Raw genomic sequence first — 22,070 nt, forward strand, 5'->3', positions numbered from 1 at the left:
GGCAGTGCTCCTCCTGCTCCTCCTTGCACAAAGGCGGAGGTAGCGGTCCTGCTGCTGGGTTGTTGCCCTCCTACGGCCTCCCCCACGTCTCCTGATGTACTGGCCTGTCTCCTGGTAGCGCCTCCATGCTCTGGACACTACGCTGACAGACGCAGCAAACCTTCTTGCCACAGCTCGCATTGATGTGCCATCCTGGATGAGCTGCACTACCTGAGCCACTTGTGTGGGTTGTAGACTCCGTCTCATGCTACCACTAGAGTGAAAGCACCGCCAGCATTCAAAAGTGACCAAAACATCAGCCAGGAAGCATAGGAACTGAGGAGTGGTCTGTGGTCACCACCTGCAGAACCACTCCTTTATTTGGGGGTGTCTTGGTAAATGCCTATAATTTCCACCTGTTGTCTATTCCATTTGCACAACAGCATGTGACATGTATTGTCAATCAGTGTTGCTTCCTAAGTGGACAGTTTGATTTCACAGAAGTGTGATTGACTTGGAGTTACATTGTGTTGTTTAAGTGTTCCCTTTATTTTTTTGAGCAGTGTACATTATATACTACTACTACCACTACTACTACCACTACTACCACTACTACTACTACCACTACCACTACTACTACCACTACTACCTATAGAACAACCTGGAGATGATAATATATACATTATATACTACTACTACTACCTATAGAACAACCTGGAGATGATATATACATTATATACTACTACTACCACTACTACCTATAGAACAACCTGGAGATGATATATACATTATATACTACTACTACCACTACTACTACTACTACCACTACTACCTATAGAACAGCCTGGAGATGATAATATATATATATTATATACTACTACTACCACTACTACCACTACTACCACTACTACTACTACCACTACTACAACCTGGAGATGATATATACATTATATACTACTACTACTACTACTACCTATAGAACAGCCTGGAGATGATAATATATACATTATATACTACTACTACCACTACTACCACTACTACCACTACTACTACCACTACTACTACTACTACTACTACCTATAGAACAGCCTGGAGATGATATATACATTATATACTACTACTACCACTACTACCACTACTACCACTACTACTACTACTACCACTACTACTACCACTACTACCACTACTACTACTACCACCACTACTACTACTACTACCACTACTACTACTACTACTACTACCTATAGAACAGCCTGGAGATGATAATATATACATTATATACTACTACTACCACTACTACCACTACTACTACTACTACTACTACTACCAATTCTACCACTACTACTACCACTACCACTACTACTACTACTACCTATAGAACAACCTGGAGATGATATATACATTATATACTACTACTACCACTACTACCTATAGAACAGCCTGGAGATGATAATATATACATTATATACTACTACTACCACTACTACCACTACTACCACTACTACTACCACTACTACTACTACTACTACTACCTATAGAACAGCCTGGAGATGATAATATATACATTATATACTACTACTACCACTACTACTACCACTACTACTACCACTACTACTACTACTACCACTACTACCTATAGAACAGCCTGGAGATGATAATATATACATTATATACTACTACTACCACTACTACTACTACCACTACTACTACCACTACTACTACTACCACTACTACCTATAGAACAGCCTGGAGATGATAATATATATATATTATATACTACTACTACCACTACTACCACTACTACTACTACCACTACTACTACTACTACCACTACTACTACCACTACTACCACTACTACCACTACTACTACCACTACTACCACTACTACTACTACTACCACTACTACCACTACTACCACTACTACCACTACTACCTATAGAACAGCCTGGAGATGATAATATATACATTATATACTACTACTACTACTACTACTACCACTACTACCACTACACTACTACCACTACCACTACTACTACCACTACTACCACTACTACCACTACTACTACAGAACCTGAGATGATAATATATACATTATATACTACTACTACCACTACTACCACTACTACCACTACTACCACTACTACTACTACCACTACTACCTATAGAACAGCCTGGAGATGATAATATATACATTATATACTACTACTACTACTACCACTACTACCACTACTACTACCACTACTACTACTACTACCACTACTACCACTACTACCTATAGAACAGCCTGGAGATGATAATATATACATTATATACTACTACTACCACTACTACCACTACTACCACTACTACTACTACTACACTACTACTACTACTACCACTACTACTACTACTACTACTACCACTACTACATATAGAACAGCCTGAGATGATAATATATACATTATATACTACTACTACTACACTACTACCACTACTACCACTACTACCACTACTACTACTACTACCACTACTACTACTACCACTACTACTACCTACTAGAACTACCAGATGATAATATATACACCACTACTACTACTACTACTACCACTACTACCACTACTACTACTACTACTACCACTACTACCACTACTGACCACTTACTACTACTACTACTACTACTACCCACACTACCACTATAGATACTAGATTATATACTACTTACTACCACTACTACTACCACTACTACTACCACTACTACTACTACTACTACCACCACTACTACCTATAGAACAGCCTGAGATGATAATATATACCACTACTACTTATACCACTACTACCACTACTACCACTACTACTACTACTACCACTACTACTACTAGAACAGCCTGACAGATGATAATATATACTTATATACTACTACTACACTACTACCACTACTACTACTACTACCACTACTACTACTACTACCACTACTACCTATAGAACAACCAGATGATAATATATACATTACTATACCACTACTACTACCACTACTACTACTACCACACCTACTACTACCACCACTACCACTACTACCACTACCACTACTACTACTACTACCACCACTACTACTACTACTACCACTACTACTATAGAACAGCCTGAGATGATAATATATATTATATACCACTACTACCACTACTACCACTACTACCACTACCATACTACTACCACTACTACCACTACTACTAGAACACCTGGAGATGACTACCACTTACTACCACTACTACCACTACTACCACAGCCTGGACTACTACACTACCACTACTACCACTACTACTACCACTACTACCACTACTACACTACTACTACCACCTACTACCTATAGAACAGCCTGGAGATGATAATATATACATTATATACTACTACTACCACTACTACCACTACTACTACTACTACCACTACTACTACTACTACCACTACTACCACCACTACCACTACTACTACCACTACTACCACTACTACCACTACTACCACTACTACTACTACTACCACTACTACCACTACTACCACTACCACTACTACTACTACTACTACTACTACCTACCACTACTACCACTACTACCACTACTACTACTACCACTACTACCACCACTACCACCACTACTACCACTACTACCACTACTACCACTACTACCACTACTACCACTACTACCACCACTACTACCACTACCACCACCACTACTACCACTACTACCACTACTACCACTACTACTACCACTACACTACAACTACTACCACTACTACCACTACTACCACTACTACTACTACTACTACTACCACTACACTACCACTACTACCACCTACACCACCTACTACTACACTACTACTACCACTACTACTACCACCACTACTACTACTACCACTACACCACCTACCACTACTACTACCACTACTACTACTACTACCACTACTACTACTACTACTACTACTACTACTACTACCACTACTACACTACTACCACTACTACTACTACTACTACCACTACTACTACCACTACTACCACTACCACTACTACTGATACCACTACTACTACTATACCACTACTACCACTACTACCTACCATAGAACAGCCACTAGATGATAATATATACATTATATACTTACATTATATACCTACACTACTACCACTACTACCACTACTACCACTACTACCACTACTACTACTACCACTACTACCACTACTACCACTACTACCACCTATAGAACAGCCTGGAGATGATAATATATACATACTACTACTACTACTACTACTACCACTACTACTACTACTACCACTACTACCACTACCCACTACTACTACTACTACTACCCATAGAACAACCTGGAGATGACTACATTATATACTACCATTATATACTACTACTACTACTACTACTACCACTACTACCACTACTACTACTACCACTACTACTACTACTACCACTACTACCTACAACCTACACTACCACTACTAACAGCCTACCACTACTACTACTACCACTACTACCACTACTATTACATACTACTACTACCACTACTACCACTACTACTACTACCACTACTACTACTACTACCACTACTACTACTACCACTACTACCTATAGAACAGCCTGGAGATGATAATATATATATTATATACTACTACTACTACTACTACCACTACTACTACTACCACTACTACTACTACTACTACTACTACTACTACCACTACTACCTATAGAACAGCCTGGAGATGATAATATATATATTATATACTACTACTACTACTACTACCACTACTACCACTACTACCACTACTACTACTACTACTACTACTACCTATAGAAACACAACCTGAGATGATAATATACATTATATACTACTACCACTACTACTACCACTACTACTACCACTACTACCACTACTACTACTACCACTACTACTACTACTACCACTACACCTACCACTACTACCACCTGGAGATGATAATATATACATTATATACTACTACTACTACTACTACCACTACTACCACTACTACCACTACTACCACTACACTACCACTACTACTACTACTACCTATAGAACAGCCTGAGATGATAATATATTATATACTACTACCACTACTACCACTACTACCACTACTACCACTACTACTACTACTACTACTACTACTACCACCACCACTACCACTACTACCACTACTACCACTACTACTACTACTACTACCACTACTACCACTACCACTACTACCACTACTACTACCACTACTACCACTACTACTACCACTACTACCACCACTACCACTACTACTACCACTACTACTACTACTACCACTACTACTACCACCACTACCACTACTACCACTACTACACTACTACTACTACTACCACTACTACCACTACTACTACCACTACTACTGATACTACCACATTACTACCACTACTACTACTACCACTACCACTACTACTACTACTACCACTACTACTACCACTACTACCACTACTACCACCACTACTACTACTACTACACTACTAGAACAGCTACTGGAGATGATAATACACACTACTACCACTACTACCACTACTACCACTACTACCACTACTACCACTACTACTACTACTACCACTACTACACTACTACCACTACTACCACTACTACTACTACTACTACTACTACCACTACTACCACTACTACCACTACTACTACTACTACTACTACCACTACTACCACTACTACCACTACTACTACTACTACCACCACTACCACCACTATATACCATTATATACTACTACTACCACCACCACCACTACTACCACTATTACTACCACTACTACTACTACTACCACTACTACCACTACCACTACTACCACTACTACTACTACCTACCACTACTACTACTACCACTACTACCACTACTACTACTACTACTACCACTACTACTACTACTACTACTACTACCACTACTACTACCACTACTACCACTACTACTACTACCACTACTACCACTACTACCACTACTACCTATAGAACAGCCTGGAGATGATAATATATACATTATATATTACATTATATACTACCACTACTACCACTACTACCACTACTACCACTACTACCACTACTACTACTACCACTACTACCACTACTACCACCTATAGAACAGCCTGGAGATGATAATATATACATTATATACTACTACTACTACTACTACTACTACTACCACTACTACCACTACTACCACTACTACTACTACTACTACCTATAGAACAACCTGGAGATGATATATACATTATATACTACTACTACTACCACTACTACTACTACTACTACTACCACTACTACTACTACTACCACTACTACCTATAGAACAGCCTGGAGATGATAATATATATATTATATACTACCACTACTACTACTACCACTACTACTACTACTACCACTACCACTACTACTACTACTACTACCACTACTACTACTACTACCACTACTACTACTACTACTACCACTACTACTACTACCTATAGAACAGCCTGGAGATGATAATATATATATTACATACTACTACTACCACTACTACCACTACTACCACTACTAACACTACTACCACTACTACTACTACTACCACTACTACCACTACTACCACTACTACTACTACTACCACTACTACCACTACTACTACTACTACTACTACTACTACTACTACCTATAGAACAGCCTGGAGATGATAATATATACATTATATACTACCACTACCACTACTACTACTACTACTACTACCACTACTACTACTACTACCACTACTACTACCACTACTACCACTACTACTACTACTACTACCACTACTACTACCACTACTACTACTACTACTACCACTACTACTACTACTACTACCACTACTACCACTACTACTACTACTACTACTACTACTACCACTACTACTACTACTACTACCACTACTACTACTACTACTACCACTACTACTACTACTACTACCACTACTACTACTACTACCACTACTACCTATAGAACAGCCTGGAGATGATAATATATACATTATATATTACATTATATACTACCACTACTACCACTACTACTACTACCACTACTACCACTACTACCACTACTACCTATAGAACAACCTGGAGATGATAATATATACATTATATACTACTACTACCACTACTACCACTACTACCACTACTACTACTACTACTACTACTACTACCTATAGAACAACCTGGAGATGATAATATATACATTATATACTACTACTACCACTACTACCACTACTACCACTACTACTACCACTACTACCACTACTACCACTACTACCACTACTACCACTACTACTACCACTACTACCACTACTACTACCACTACTACCACTACTACCACTACTACTACTACCACTACTACTACGACTACTACTACCACTACTACCACTACTACTACTACTACTACTACCACTACTACCACTACTACCTATAGAACAACCTGGAGATGATAATATATACATTATATACTACTACTACTACTACTACTACTACTACCACTACTACTACTACTACTACCACTACTACTACTACTACTACCACTACTACTACTACTACTACCACTACTACCTATAGAACAGCCTGGAGATGATAATATATACATTATATATTACATTATATACTACCACTACTACCACTACTACTACTACCACTACTACCACTACTACCACTACTACCACTACTACCACTACTACCACTACTACCACTACTACTACTACCACTACTACCTATAGAACAACCTGGAGATGATAATATATACATTATATACTACTACTACCACTACTACCACTACTACCACTACTACTACTACTACTACCACTACTACCACTACTACTACTACTACTACTACTACTACCACTACTACTACTACTACTACTACCTATAGAACAGCCTGGAGATGATAATATATACATTATATACTACTACTACTACTACTACTACTACCACTACTACTACCACTACTACCACTACTACTACTACTACTACCACTACTACTACTACTACTACCACTACTACCACTACTACTACTACTACTACCACTACTACTACTACTACTACTACCACTACTACTACTACTACTACTACTACTACTACTACTACTACCACTACTACTACTACTACTACCACTACTACCACTACTACTACTACTACTACCACTACTACCACTACTACTACTACTACTACTACTACCACTACTACCACCACTACCACCACTACTACTACTACTACTACTACTACCACTACTACCACTACTACTACCTATAGAACAACCTGGAGATGATAATATATACATTATATACTACTACTACCACTACTACCACTACTACCACTACTACCACTACCACTACTACTACTACTACTACCACTACTACTACTACTACCACTACTACCACTACTACTACTACCACTACTACCTATAGAACAACCTGGAGATGATAATATATATATTACATACTACTACTACCACTACTACTACTACTACCACTACTACTACTACCACTACTACCACTACTACTACCACTACTACCACTACTACCACTACTACTACTACTACCACTACTACCTATAGAACAGCCTGGAGATGATAATATATACATTATATACTACTACTACCACTACTACTACTACTACTACCACCACTACTACTACTACTACTACTACTACTACTACTACCTATAGAACAACCTGGAGATGATAATATATACATTATATACTACTACTACTACTACTACCACTACTACTACTACCACTACTACCACTACTACTACTACCACTACCACTACTACCACTACTACTACTACTACCACTACTACCACTACTACCTATAGAACAGCCTGGAGATGATAATATATATATTATATACTACTACTACCACTACTACCACTACTACTACCACTACTACCACTACTACCACTACTACCACTACTACCACTACTACTACCACTACTACTACTACTACCACTACTACCACTACTACTACTACTACTACCTATAGAACAGCCTGGAGATGATAATATATACATTATATACTACTACTACCACTACTACCACTACTACCACTACTACTACTACCACTACTACTACCACTACTACTACTACTACCACTACTACCACTACTACCACTACTACTACTACTACCACTACTACCTATAGAACAGCCTGGAGATGATAATATATATATATTATATACTACTACTACTACTACTACCACTACTACCACTACTACTACCACTACTACCTATAGAACAGCCTGGAGATGATAATATATATATTATATACTACTACTACTACTACTACCTATAGAACAGCCTGGAGATGATAATATATACATTATATACTACTACTACCACTACTACCACTACTACCACTACTACTACTACTACTACCACTACTACTACTACTACCACTACTACCTATAGAACAACCTGGAGATGATATATACATTATATACTACTACTACTACTACTACCTATAGAACAGCCTGGAGATGATAATATATAATAATATATATATTATATACTACCACTACTACTACTACCACTACTACTACTACCACTACTACCTATAGAACAACCTGGAGATGATAATATATACATTATATACTACTACTACCACTACTACCACTACTACCACTACTACTACTACCACTACTACTACTACTACCACTACTACCTATAGAACAACCTGGAGATGATAATATATACATTATATACTACTACTACTACTACTACCACTACTACTACTACCACTACTACCACTACTACCACTACTACTACTACTACCACTACTACTACTACTACCACTACTACTACTACTACTACCACTACTACTACTACTACCACTACTACCACTACTACTACTACTACCACTACTACTACTACTACCACTACCACTACTACTACTACTACTACCACTACTACCACTACTACCACTACTACCTATAGAACAGCCTGGAGATGATAATATATACATTATATACTACTACTACCACTACTACCACTACTACCACTACTACTACTACTACTACTACTACTACCACTACTACCACTACTACTACTACTACTACCACTACTACCACTACTACCTATAGAACAGCCTGGAGATGATAATATATACATTATATACTACTACTACCACTACTACCACTACTACTACCACTACTACCACTACTACCTATAGAACAACCTGGAGATGATAATATATACATTATATACTACTACTACCACTACTACCACTACTACCACTACTACCACTATTACCACTACTACTACTACTACTACTACTACTACTACCACTACTACCTATAGAACAACCTGGAGATGATAATATATACATTATATACTACTACTACCACTACTACCACTACTACCACTACTACCACTACTACTACTACTACTACCTATAGAACAACCTGGAGATGATAATATATATATTACATACTACTACTACTACTACTACCACTACTACCACTACTACTACTACTACCACTACTACTACTACTACCACTACTACCACTACTACCACTACTACCACTACCACTACTACTACTACTACTACCTATAGAACAGCCTGGAGATGATAATATATATATTACATACTACTACTACCACTACTACCAATTCTACCACTACCACTACTACTACTACCACTACTACTACTACTACCACTACTACCACTACTACCACTACTACCACTACTACTACTACTACCACTACTACTACTACCACCACTACCACCACTACTACCACTACTACCACTACTACCACTACTACTACTACCACTACTACCACTACTACCACTACTACTACTACCACTACTACTACCACTACTACCACTACTACCACTACTACTACTACTACCACTACTACTACTACTACCACTACTACTACTACTACTACTACCACCACTACTACCACTACTACCACTACTACCACTACTACCACTACTACCACTACTACCACTACTAACCACTGCTACCACTACTACCACTACTACTACTACCACTACTACCACTACTACTACTACTACCACTACTACCACTACTGCCACTACTACCACTACTACCACTACTACCACTACTACTGCTACCACTACTACTACCACTACTACCACTACTACCACTACTACTACTACTACCACTACTACTACTACTACCACTACTACTACTACTACTACTACCACTACTACTACCACTACTACCACTACTACCACTACTACCACTACTACCACTACTACTACTACTACCACTACTACCACTACTACCACTACTACCACTACTACCACTACTACTACTACTACCACTACTACCACTACTACCACTACTACCACTACTACTACTACTACCACTACTACCACTACTACCACTACTACTACTACTACCACTACTACCACTACTACTACTACTACCACTACTACTACTACTACCACTACTACCTATAGAACAGCCTGGAGATGATAATATATATACTGCTCAAAAAAAATAAAGGGAACACTAAAATAACAGATCCTATATGTGTAAGTAAAAATATATAAATATACGTGTACATATACAGTTGAAGTCGGAAGTTTTCATACACCTCAGCCAGATTCATTTGAACTCAGTTTCTCACAAATCCTGACATTTAATCCAGTAAAAATATATAAATATACCATTTCTGACATTTAATCTTAGTAAAAATTCCCTTTCTTAGGTCAGTTAAGATCACCACTCCATTTTAAGAATGTGAAATGCCAGAATAATAGTAGATAGAATGATTGTTCAGCTTTTATTTCTTTCATCACATTCTCAGTGGGTCAGAAGTTTACATACACTCAATTAGTATTTGGTAGCATTGCCATTAAATTGTTTACCTTGGGTCAAACGTTTCAGGTAGCATTTTACAAGCTTCCCACAATAAGTTGGGTGAATTTTGGCCCATTCCTCCTGACAGAGCTGGTCTAACTGAGTCAGGTTTGTAGGCCTCCTTGCTTGCTCATGCTTTTTCAGTTCTGCACACAAACTTTCTAGAGGATTGAGGTCAGGGCTTGACTTGTTGTCCTTTAAGCCATTTTGAGCCATAACTTTGGTAGTATGCTTGGGGTCGTTGTCCATTTGGAAGACCCACTTGCGACCAAGCTTTAACTTCCTGACTGATGTCTTGAGATGTTGCTTCAATATATCCACGTCATTTTCCGTCCTCATGATGCATTTATTTTGTGAAGTGCACCAGTCCCTCCTGCAGTAATGCACCCCCACAACATGATGCTGCCACCCCCGTGCTTCACGGTTGGGATGGTGTTCTTCGGCTTGCAAGGCTCCCCCTTTCTCCTCCAAATATAACGATGGTCATTATGGCCAAACAGTTCTATTTGGTTTCATCAGACCAGAGGACATTTCTCCAAAAAGTACGATCTCTGTCCACATGTGCAGGATGAACCAGACTTGTGAAGGTCTACAATTGTTTTCTGAGGTCTTGGCTGATTTCTTTTGATTTTCCACTTGATGTCAAGCAAAGAGCCACTGAGTTTGAAGATAGGCCTTGAAATACATCCACAGGTACACCTCCAATTGACTCAAATGATGTCAATTCGCCTATCAGAAGATTCAAAAGCCATGACATCATTTTCTGGAATTTTCCAAGCTGTTTAAAGGCTGTCAACTTAGTGTATGTAAACTTCTGACCCACTGGAATTGTGATACAGTGAATTATAAGTTAAATAATCTGTCTATAAACAATTGTTGGAAAAATTACTTAAAAAGTAGATGTCCTAACCGACTTGTCAAAACTATAGTTTCTTAACAAGAAATTTGTGGAGAAGTTGAAAAACAAGTTTTAATGACCCCAACCTAAGTGTTTGTAAACTTCCGACTTCAACTGTATGTGAGTATCTTATGTGAGTATCTGGTGTGTGTGTATACCTCCAGTGGATGAGTGTGTGGTGTGGGTGTATACCTCCAGTGGATGAGTGTGTGGTGTGGGTGTATACCTCCAGTGGATGAGTGTGTGGTGTGGGTGTATACCTCCAGTGGATGAGTGTGTGGATGAGGTGTGTGTATCCCTGTGCAGCGGCTAGGTGGAGCAGTGTCATCCCTCTGTGGCGGATGGAGTGAGCGAGGCGCTCTTCTCCCCCTCCTCTCCACCTCCCTCCCTCCATCATCCTCTCACATACTCCAACTATCCTCCTCTCAAACCATGGGCCTGACTGGAGAGAGAGAGAAGGAGAGAGAGAGGAGGGAGGGGGTGAGAGAGAGGAGAAGGAGGGAGGGGGAGAGAGAGGTGAGAGAGAGAGAGAGAGGGAGAGGAGAGAGAGAGAGGAGAAGGAGGGAGGGGGAGAGAGAGAGGTGAGAGAGAGAGAGGAGGGAAGGAGAGGGAGAGAAAAAAACATTTTTTTGCAAATGAACACGACTCTACACCTCCCCCACCCTCCCCTCTCTCTCCTCCACCCCCACCCTCCCTCTCTCTCCTCCTCCCTCCCTCCCTCTCCCTCCCTCCCCTCACCCACCCTTCCTCCTCTCCCCCACCGTCCCCTCCCTCCCTCTCCCTCACCCACCCTCCCTCCCTCCCTCCCTCCTCACCCAATCTCCCGGTCTTTCTTTCTCACGTTCTCTCCTTTCATCTGCTGGACGAGTAGAGAGTTTTCCATTGAGGGCCATATGATAGTAACTCCCCTCCCCCGACACACAGTCTTGAATAACTAACCTTGAGGGAACACACAATTCAGTCCCATTTAAAATCCTATTTACCCTAACCTTAACCCAAGCTCCTAACCCTAAAACTAACCCTAGTTCCTAACCCTAAAACTAACCCTAGCTCCTAACCCTAAAACTAACCCTAGTTCCTAACCCTAAAACTAACCCTAGTTCCTAACCCTAAAACTAACCCTAGTTCCTAACCCTAAAACTAACCCTAGCTCCTAACCCTAAAACTAACCCTAGTTCCTAACCCTAAAACTAACCCTAGCTCCTAACCCTAAAACTAACCCTAATTCCTAACCCTAGATCCTATCCCTAAAACTAACCCAAGCTCCTAACCCTAAAACGAATCCCTAACCCTAAAACTAACCCTAGCTCCTAACCCTAAAACTAATCCCTAACCCTAAAACAAACCCAAGCTCCTAACCCTAAAATGAATCCCTAACCCTAAAACTAACCCTAGCTCCTAACCCTAAACTAACCCTAGGTCCTAACCCTAATTCCTAACCCTAAAACTAACCCTAGGTCCTAACCCAAAAACTAACCCTAGTTCCTAACCCTAGTTCCTAACCCTAAAACTAACCCTAGTTCCTAACCCTAAAACTAACCCTAGTTCCTAACCCTAAAACTAACCCTAGTTCCTAACCCAAAAACTAAACCTAGTTCCTAACCCTAGTTCCTAACCCTAAAACTAAGCCTAGCTCCTATCCCTAAAACTAACCCTAGTTCCTAACCCTAGTTTCTAACCCTAAAACTAACCCTAGTTCCTAACCCAACAACTAAAACTAACCCTAGTTCCTAACCCTAAAACTAAGCCTAGCTCCTAACCCTAAAACTAACACTAGCTCCTAACCCTAAAACTAACCCTAGCTCCTATCCCTAAAACTAAACATAGTTCCTAACCCTAAAACTAACCCTAACTCCTTACCCTAAAACTAACCCTAGCTCCTATCCCTAAAACTAACCCTAGTTCCTAACCCTAAAACTAACCCTAACTCCTTACCCTAAAACTAACCCTAGTTCCTAACCCTAGTTCCTAACCCTAAAACGAACCCTAATTCCTAACCCTAGCTCCTAACCCTAGTTCCTAACCCTAAAACTAACCCTAGCTCCTAACCCTAGTTCCTAACCCTAGTTCCTAACCCTAAAACGAACCCTAATTCCTAACCCTAGCTCCTAACCCTAAAACTAACCCTAGTTCCTAACCCTAGCTCCTAACCCTAGTTCCTAACCCTAAACTAACCCTAGCTTCCTAACCCTAAAACTAACCCTAGTTCCTAACTCTAATTCCTAACCCTAAAACTAACCCTAGCTCCTAACCCTAACCCTAAAACTAACCCTAAAACTAACCCTAGTTCCTAACCCTAAAACTAACCTTAGTTCCTAACCCTAAAACTAAAACTAACCCTAGCTCCTAACCCTAACCCTAAAACTAACCCTAAAACTAACCCTAGTTCCTAACCCTAAAACTAACATTAGCTCCTAACCCTAACCCTAAAACTAACCTTAGCTCCTAACCCTAAAACTAACCCTAGTTCCTAACTCTAAAACTAACCCTATTTCCTAACTCTAATTCCTAACCCTAAAACTAACCCTAGCTCCTAACCCTAACCCTAAAACTAACCCCTAGCTCCTAACCCTAAAACTAATCCTAGCTCCTAACCCTAAAACTAACCCTAAAACTAACCCTAGCTCCTAACCCTAAAACTAATCCTAGCTCCTAACCCTAAAACTAACCCTAGCTCCTAACCCTAAAACTAATCCTAGCTCCTAACCCTAGTTCCTAACCCTACAACTAACCCTAGCTCCTATCCCTAAAACTAACCCTAGTTCCTAACCCTAAAACTAAAACTAATCCTAGCTCCTAACCCTAAAACTAACCCTAATTCCTAACCCTAGATCCTATCCCTAAAACTAACACTAGCTCTTAACCCTAAAACGAATCCCTAACCCTAACCCTAACCCTAACCCTAACCCTAGGTCCTAACCCTAATTCCTAACCCTAAAACTAACCCTAGGTCCTAACCCAAAAACTAACCCTAGTTCCTAACCCTAGTTCCTAACCCTAAAACTAACCCTAGTTCCTAACCCTAAAACTAACCCTAGTTCCTAACCCTAAAACTAACCCTAGTTCCTAACCCAAAAACCCTACTAAACCTAGTTCCTAACCCTAATTCCTAACCCTAAAACTAACCCTAGCTCCTAACCCTAAAACTAACCCTAGTTCCTAACCCTAGTTTCTAACCCTAAAACTAACCCTAGTTCCTAACCCAACAACTAAAAAAACTAACCCTAGTTCCTAACCCTAAAACTAACCCTAGCTCCTAACCCTAAAAAAACTAACACTAGCTTAACCTAAAACCCTAGTTCCTAACCCTAAAACTAAACCTAGTTCCTAACCCTAAAACTAACCCTAACTCCTTCCTAACCTAAAACTAACCTAGCTCCTAACCCTAAAACTAACCCTAGTTCCTAACCCTAAAACTAACCCTAACCCTAGTTCCCTAAAACTAACCCTAGTTCCTAACCCTAGTTCCTAACCCTAAAACGAACCCTAATTCCTAACCCTAGCTCCTAACCCTAGTTCCTAAGCCTAAAACTAACCCTAGCTCCTAACCCTAGTTCCTAACCCTAGTTCCTAACCCTAAAACGAACCCTAATTCCTAACCCTAGCTCCTAACCCTAAAACTAACCCTAGTTCCTAACCCTAGCTCCTAACCCTAGTTCCTAACCCTAAACTAACCCTAGCTTCCTAACCCTAAAACTAACCCTAGCTTCCTAACTCTAATTCCTAACCCTAAAACTAACCCTAGCTCCTAACCCTAACCCTAAAACTAACCCTAAAACTAACCCTAGTTCCTAACCCTAAAACTAACCTTAGTTCCTAACCCTAAAACTAAAACTAACCCTAGCTCCTAACCCTAACCCTAAAACTAACCCTAAAACTAACCCTAGTTCCTAACCCTAAAACTAACCCTATTAGCTCTAACCTAACCCTAAAACTAACTTCCCTAGCTCCTAACCCTAAAACTAACCCTAGTTCCTAACTCTAAAACTAACCCTATTTCCTAACTCTAATTCCTAACCCTAAAACTAACCCTAGCTCCTAACCCTAACCCTAAAACTAACCCTAGCTCCTAACCCTAAAACTAATCCTAGCTCCTAACCCTAAAACTAACCCTAAAACTAACCCTAGCTCCTAACCCTAAAACTAATCCTAGCTCCTAACCCTAAAACTAACCCTAGCTCCTAACCCTAAAACTAATCCTAGCTCCTAACCCTAGTTCCTAACCCTACAACTAACCCTAGCTCCTATCCCTAAAACTAACCCTAGTTCCTAACCCTAAAACTAAAACTAATCCTAGCTCCTAACCCTAAAACTAACCCTAATTCCTAACCCTAGATCCTATCCCTAAAACTAACACTAGCTCTTAACCCTAAAACGAATCCCTAACCCTAAAACTAACCCTAGCTCCTAACCCTAAAACTAACCCTAGCTCCTAACCCTAAAACTAATCCCTAACCCTAACCCTAATTCCTAACCCTAAAACTAACCCTAGCTCCTAACCCAAAAACTAAGCCTAGTTCCTAACCCTAGTCCCTAACCCTAAAACTAACCCTAGCTCCTAACCCTAACCCTAAACCTAATTCCTAACCCTAAAACTAACCCTAGCTCCTAACCCAAAAACTAACCCTAGTTCCTAACCCTAAAATTAACCCTAAAACTAAACCTAATTCCTAACCATAAAACTAACCCTAGCTCCTAACCCAAAAACTAAGCCTAGTTCCTAACCCTAGTTCCTAACCCTAAAACTAACCCTAGTTCCTAACCCAACAACTAAAACTAACCCTAGTTCCTAACCCTAAAACTAACCCTAACTCCTTACCCTAAAACTAACCCTAGTTCCTAACCCTAGTTCCTAACCCTAAAACGAACCCTAATTCCTAACCCTAGCTCCTAACCCTAAAACTAACCCTAGCTCCTAACCCTAGTTCCTAACCCTAGTTCCTAACCCTAAAACGAACCCTAATTCCTAACCCTAGCTCCTAACCCTAAAACTAACCCTAGTTCCTAACCCTAGCTCCTAACCCTAGTTCCTAACCCTAAACTAACCCTAGCTTCCTAACCCTAAAACTAACCCTAGTTCCTAACTCTAATTCCTAACCCTAAAACTAACCCTAGCTCCTAACCCTAACCCTAAAACTAACCCTAAAACTAACCCTAGTTCCTAACCCTAAAACTAACCTTAGTTCCTAACCCTAAAACTAAAACTAACCCTAGCTCCTAACCTAACCCTAAAACTAACCCTAAAACTAACCTAGTTCCTAACCCTAAAACTAACATAGCTCCTAACCCTAAAACTAACCCTAAAACTAACCTGGCTCCTAACCCTAAAACTAACCCTAGTTCCTAACTCTAAAACTAACCCTATTTCCTAACTCTAATTCCTAACCCTAAAACTAACCCTAGCTCCTAACCTAACCCCTAAAACTAACCTAAAACTAACCCTAACTCTAACCCCTAAAACTAATCCTAGCTCCTAACCCTAAAACTAACCTAGCTCCTAACCTAAAACTAATCCTAGCTCCTAACCTAGTTCCTAACCCTACAACTAACCCTAGCTCCTATCCCTAAAACTAACCCTAGTTCCTAACCCTAAAACTAAAACTAATCCTAGCTCCTAACCCTAAAACTAACCCTAATTCCTAACCCTAGATCCTATCCCTAAAACTAACACTAGCTCCTATCCCTAAAACTAAACCTAGTTCCTAACCCTAAAACTAACCCTAGTTCCTAACCCTAGTTCCTAACCCTAAAACGAACCTAATTCCTAACCCTAGCTCCTAACCCTAAAACTAACCCTAGTTCCTAACCCTAGCTCCTAACCCTAGTTCCTAACCTAAACTAGCTCCTAACCTAAAACTAACCTAGTTCCTAACCCTAGCTCCTAACCCTAGTTCCTAACCCTAAAACTAATCCTAGCTCCTAACCCTAAAACTAAGCCCTAATTCCTAACCCTAGATCCTATCCCTAAAACTAACACTAGCTCTTAACCCTAAAACGAATCCCTAACCCTAAAACTAACCCTAGCTCCTAACCCTAAAACTAACCCTAGCTCCTAACCCTAAAACTAATCCCTAACCCTAACCCTAATTCCTAACCCTAAAACTAACCCTAGCTCCTAACCCAAAAACTAAGCCTAGTTCCTAACCCTAGTTCCTAACCCTAAAACTAACCCTAGCTCCTAACCCTAACCCTAAACCTAATTCCTAACCCTAAAACTAACCCTAGCTCCTAACCCAAAAACTAACCCTAGTTCCTAACCCTAAAACTAACCCTAAAACTAAACCTAATTCCTAACCATAAAACTAACCCTAGCTCCTAACCCAAAAACTAAGCCTAGTTCCTAACCCTAGTTCCTAACCCTAAAACTAACCCTAGTTCCTAACCCAACAACTAAAACTAACCCTAGTTCCTAACCCAACAACTAAAACTAACCCTAGTTCCTAACCCTAGTTCCTAACTCTAATTCCTAACCCTAAAACTAACCCTAGCTCCTAACCCTAGCTCCTAACCCTAGCTCCTAACCCTAAAACTAACCTTAGCTCCTAATCCTAAAACTAACCTTAGCTCCTAACCCTAAAACTAACCTTAGCTCCTAACCCTAAAACTAACCCTAGCTCCTAACCCTAAAACTAACCCTAGTTCCTAACCCTAAAACTAACCTTAGTTCCTAACCCTAAAACTAAAACTAACCCTAGCTCCTAACCCTAACCCTAAAACTAACCCTAAAACTAACCCTAGTTCCTAACCCTAAAACTAACATTAGCTCCTAACCCTAACCCTAAAACTAACCTTAGCTCCTAACCCTAAAACTAACCCTAGTTCCTAACTCTAAAACGAACCCTATTTCCTAACTCTAATTCCTAACCCTAAAACTAACCCTAGCTCCTAACCCTAACCCTAAAACTAACCCTAAAACCAACCCTAGCTCCTAACCCTAAAACTAACCCTAGCTCCTAACCCTAAAACTAATCCTAGCTCCTAACCCTAAAACTAACCCTAGCTCCTAACCCTAAAACTAATCCTAGCTCCTAACCCTAAAACTAACCCTAGCTCCTAACCCTAAAACTAATCCTAGCTCCTAACCCTAGTTCCTAACCCTACAACTAACCCTAGCTCCTATCCCTAAAACTAACCCTAGTTCCTAACCCTAAAACTAAAACTAATCCTAGCTCCTAACCCTAAAACTAACCCTAATTCCTAACCCTAGATCCTATCCCTAAAACTAACACTAGCTCCTATCCCTAAAACTAAACCTAGTTCCTAACCCTAAAACTAACCCTAGTTCCTAACCCTAGTTCCTAACCCTAAAACGAACCCTAATTCCTAACCCTAGCTCCTAACCCTAAAACTAACCCTAGTTCCTAACCCTAGCTCCTAACCCTAGTTCCTAACCCTAAACTAGCTCCTAACCCTAAAACTAACCCTAGTTCCTAACCCTAGCTCCTAACCCTAGTTCCTAACCCTAAAACTAATCCTAGCTCCTAACCCTAAAACTAACCCTAATTCCTAACCCTAGATCCTATCCCTAAAACTAACACTAGCTCTTAACCCTAAAACGAATCCCTAACCCTAAAACTAACCCTAGCTCCTAACCCTAAAACTAACCCTAGCTCCTAACCCTAAAACTAATCCCTAACCCTAACCCTAAACCTAATTCCTAACCCTAAAACTAACCCTAGCTCCTAACCCAAAAACTAAGCCTAGTTCCTAACCCTAGTTCCTAACCCTAAAACTAACCCTAGCTCCTAACCCTAACCCTAAACCTAATTCCTAACCCTAAAACTAACCCTAGCTCCTAACCCAAAAACTAACCCTAGTTCCTAACCCTAAAACTAACCCTAAAACTAAACCTAATTCCTAACCATAAAACTAACCCTAGCTCCTAACCCAAAAACTAAGCCTAGTTCCTAACCCTAGTTCCTAACCCTAAAACTAACCCTAGTTCCTAACCCAACAACTAAAACTAACCCTAGTTCCTAACCCAACAACTAAAACTAACCCTAGTTCCTAACCCTAGTTCCTAACTCTAATTCCTAACCCTAAAACTAACCCTAGCTCCTAACCCTAGCTCCTAACCCTAGCTCCTAACCCTAAAACTAACCTTAGCTCCTAATCCTAAAACTAACCTTAGCTCCTAACCCTAAAACTAACCTTAGCTCCTAACCCCAAAACTAACCCTAGCTCCTAACCCTAAAACTAACCCTAGTTCCTAACCCTACAACTAACCCTAGCTCCTAACCCTAAACTAACCCTAGTTCCTAACCCTAAACTAACCCTAGTTCCTAACCCTAAACCAACCCTAGTTCCTAACCCTACAACTAACCCTAGCTCCTAACCCTAGTTCCTAACCCTACAACTAACCCTAGTTCCTAACCCTAAACTAACCCTAGTTCCTAACCCTAAACTAACCCTAGTTCCTAACCCTACAACTAACCCTAGTTCCTAACCCTAGTTCCTAACCCTACAACTAACCCTAGTTCCTAACCCTAAACTAACCCTAGTTCCTAACCCTAAACTAACCCTAGTTTCTAACCCTAAAACTAACCCTAATTCCTAACCCTAGATCCTATCCCTAAAACTAACCCTAGCTCCTAACCCTAAAACTAATCCCTAACCATAAAACTAATCCCTAACCCTAAAACTAACCCTAGTTCCTAACCCTAAACTAACCCTAGTTCCTAACCCTAAACTAACCCTAGTTTCTAACCCTAAAACTAACCCTAATTCCTAACCCTAGATCCTATCCCTAAAACTAACCCTAGCTCTTAACCCTAAAACTAATCCCTAACCCTAAAACTAACCCTAGCTCCTAACCCTAAAACTAACACTAGCTCCTAATCCTAGCTCCTATCCCTAAAACTAACCCTAGTTCCTAACCCTAGTTCCTAACCCTAAAACTAAACCTAATCCCTAACCATAAAACTAACCCTAGCTCCTAACCCAAAAACTAATCCCTAACCATAAAACTAACCCTAGCTCTTAACCCTAAAACTAATCCCTAACCATAAAACTAACACTAGCTCCTAACCCAAAAACTAATCCCTAACCCTAAACCTAATTCTTAACCCTAAAACTAACCCTAGCTCCTAACCCAAAAACTAAGCCTAGTTCCTAACCCTAGTTCCTAACCCTAAAACTAGTCCCTAACCCTAAAACTAACCCTAGCTCCTAACCCTAAAACTAACCCTAGCTCCTATCCCTAAAACTAAACCTAGTTCCTAACCCTAAAACTAACCCTAACTCCTTACCCTAAAACTAACCCTAGCTCCTATCCCTAAAACTAAACCTAGTTCCTAACCCTAAAACTAACCCTAGCTCC

At 40.0% G+C, this 22,070-nt stretch overlaps 1 protein-coding gene across 1 annotated transcript in view; it reads right to left on the minus strand.

Moving 5' to 3' along the window:
* Positions 1-22,070, minus strand: part of camta2 (calmodulin binding transcription activator 2) — a 152,711-nt gene that overhangs the window by 37,218 nt on the left and 93,423 nt on the right. The window contains 1 exon segment of the mRNA XM_065022045.1: positions 13,012-13,193. Coding sequence (XP_064878117.1) covers positions 13,012-13,193 — 182 coding nt within the window.

Source organism: Oncorhynchus nerka, linkage group LG8 (genome assembly GCF_034236695.1).
Source record: "Oncorhynchus nerka isolate Pitt River linkage group LG8, Oner_Uvic_2.0, whole genome shotgun sequence".
Classification (NCBI taxonomy): domain Eukaryota; kingdom Metazoa; phylum Chordata; class Actinopteri; order Salmoniformes; family Salmonidae; genus Oncorhynchus; species Oncorhynchus nerka.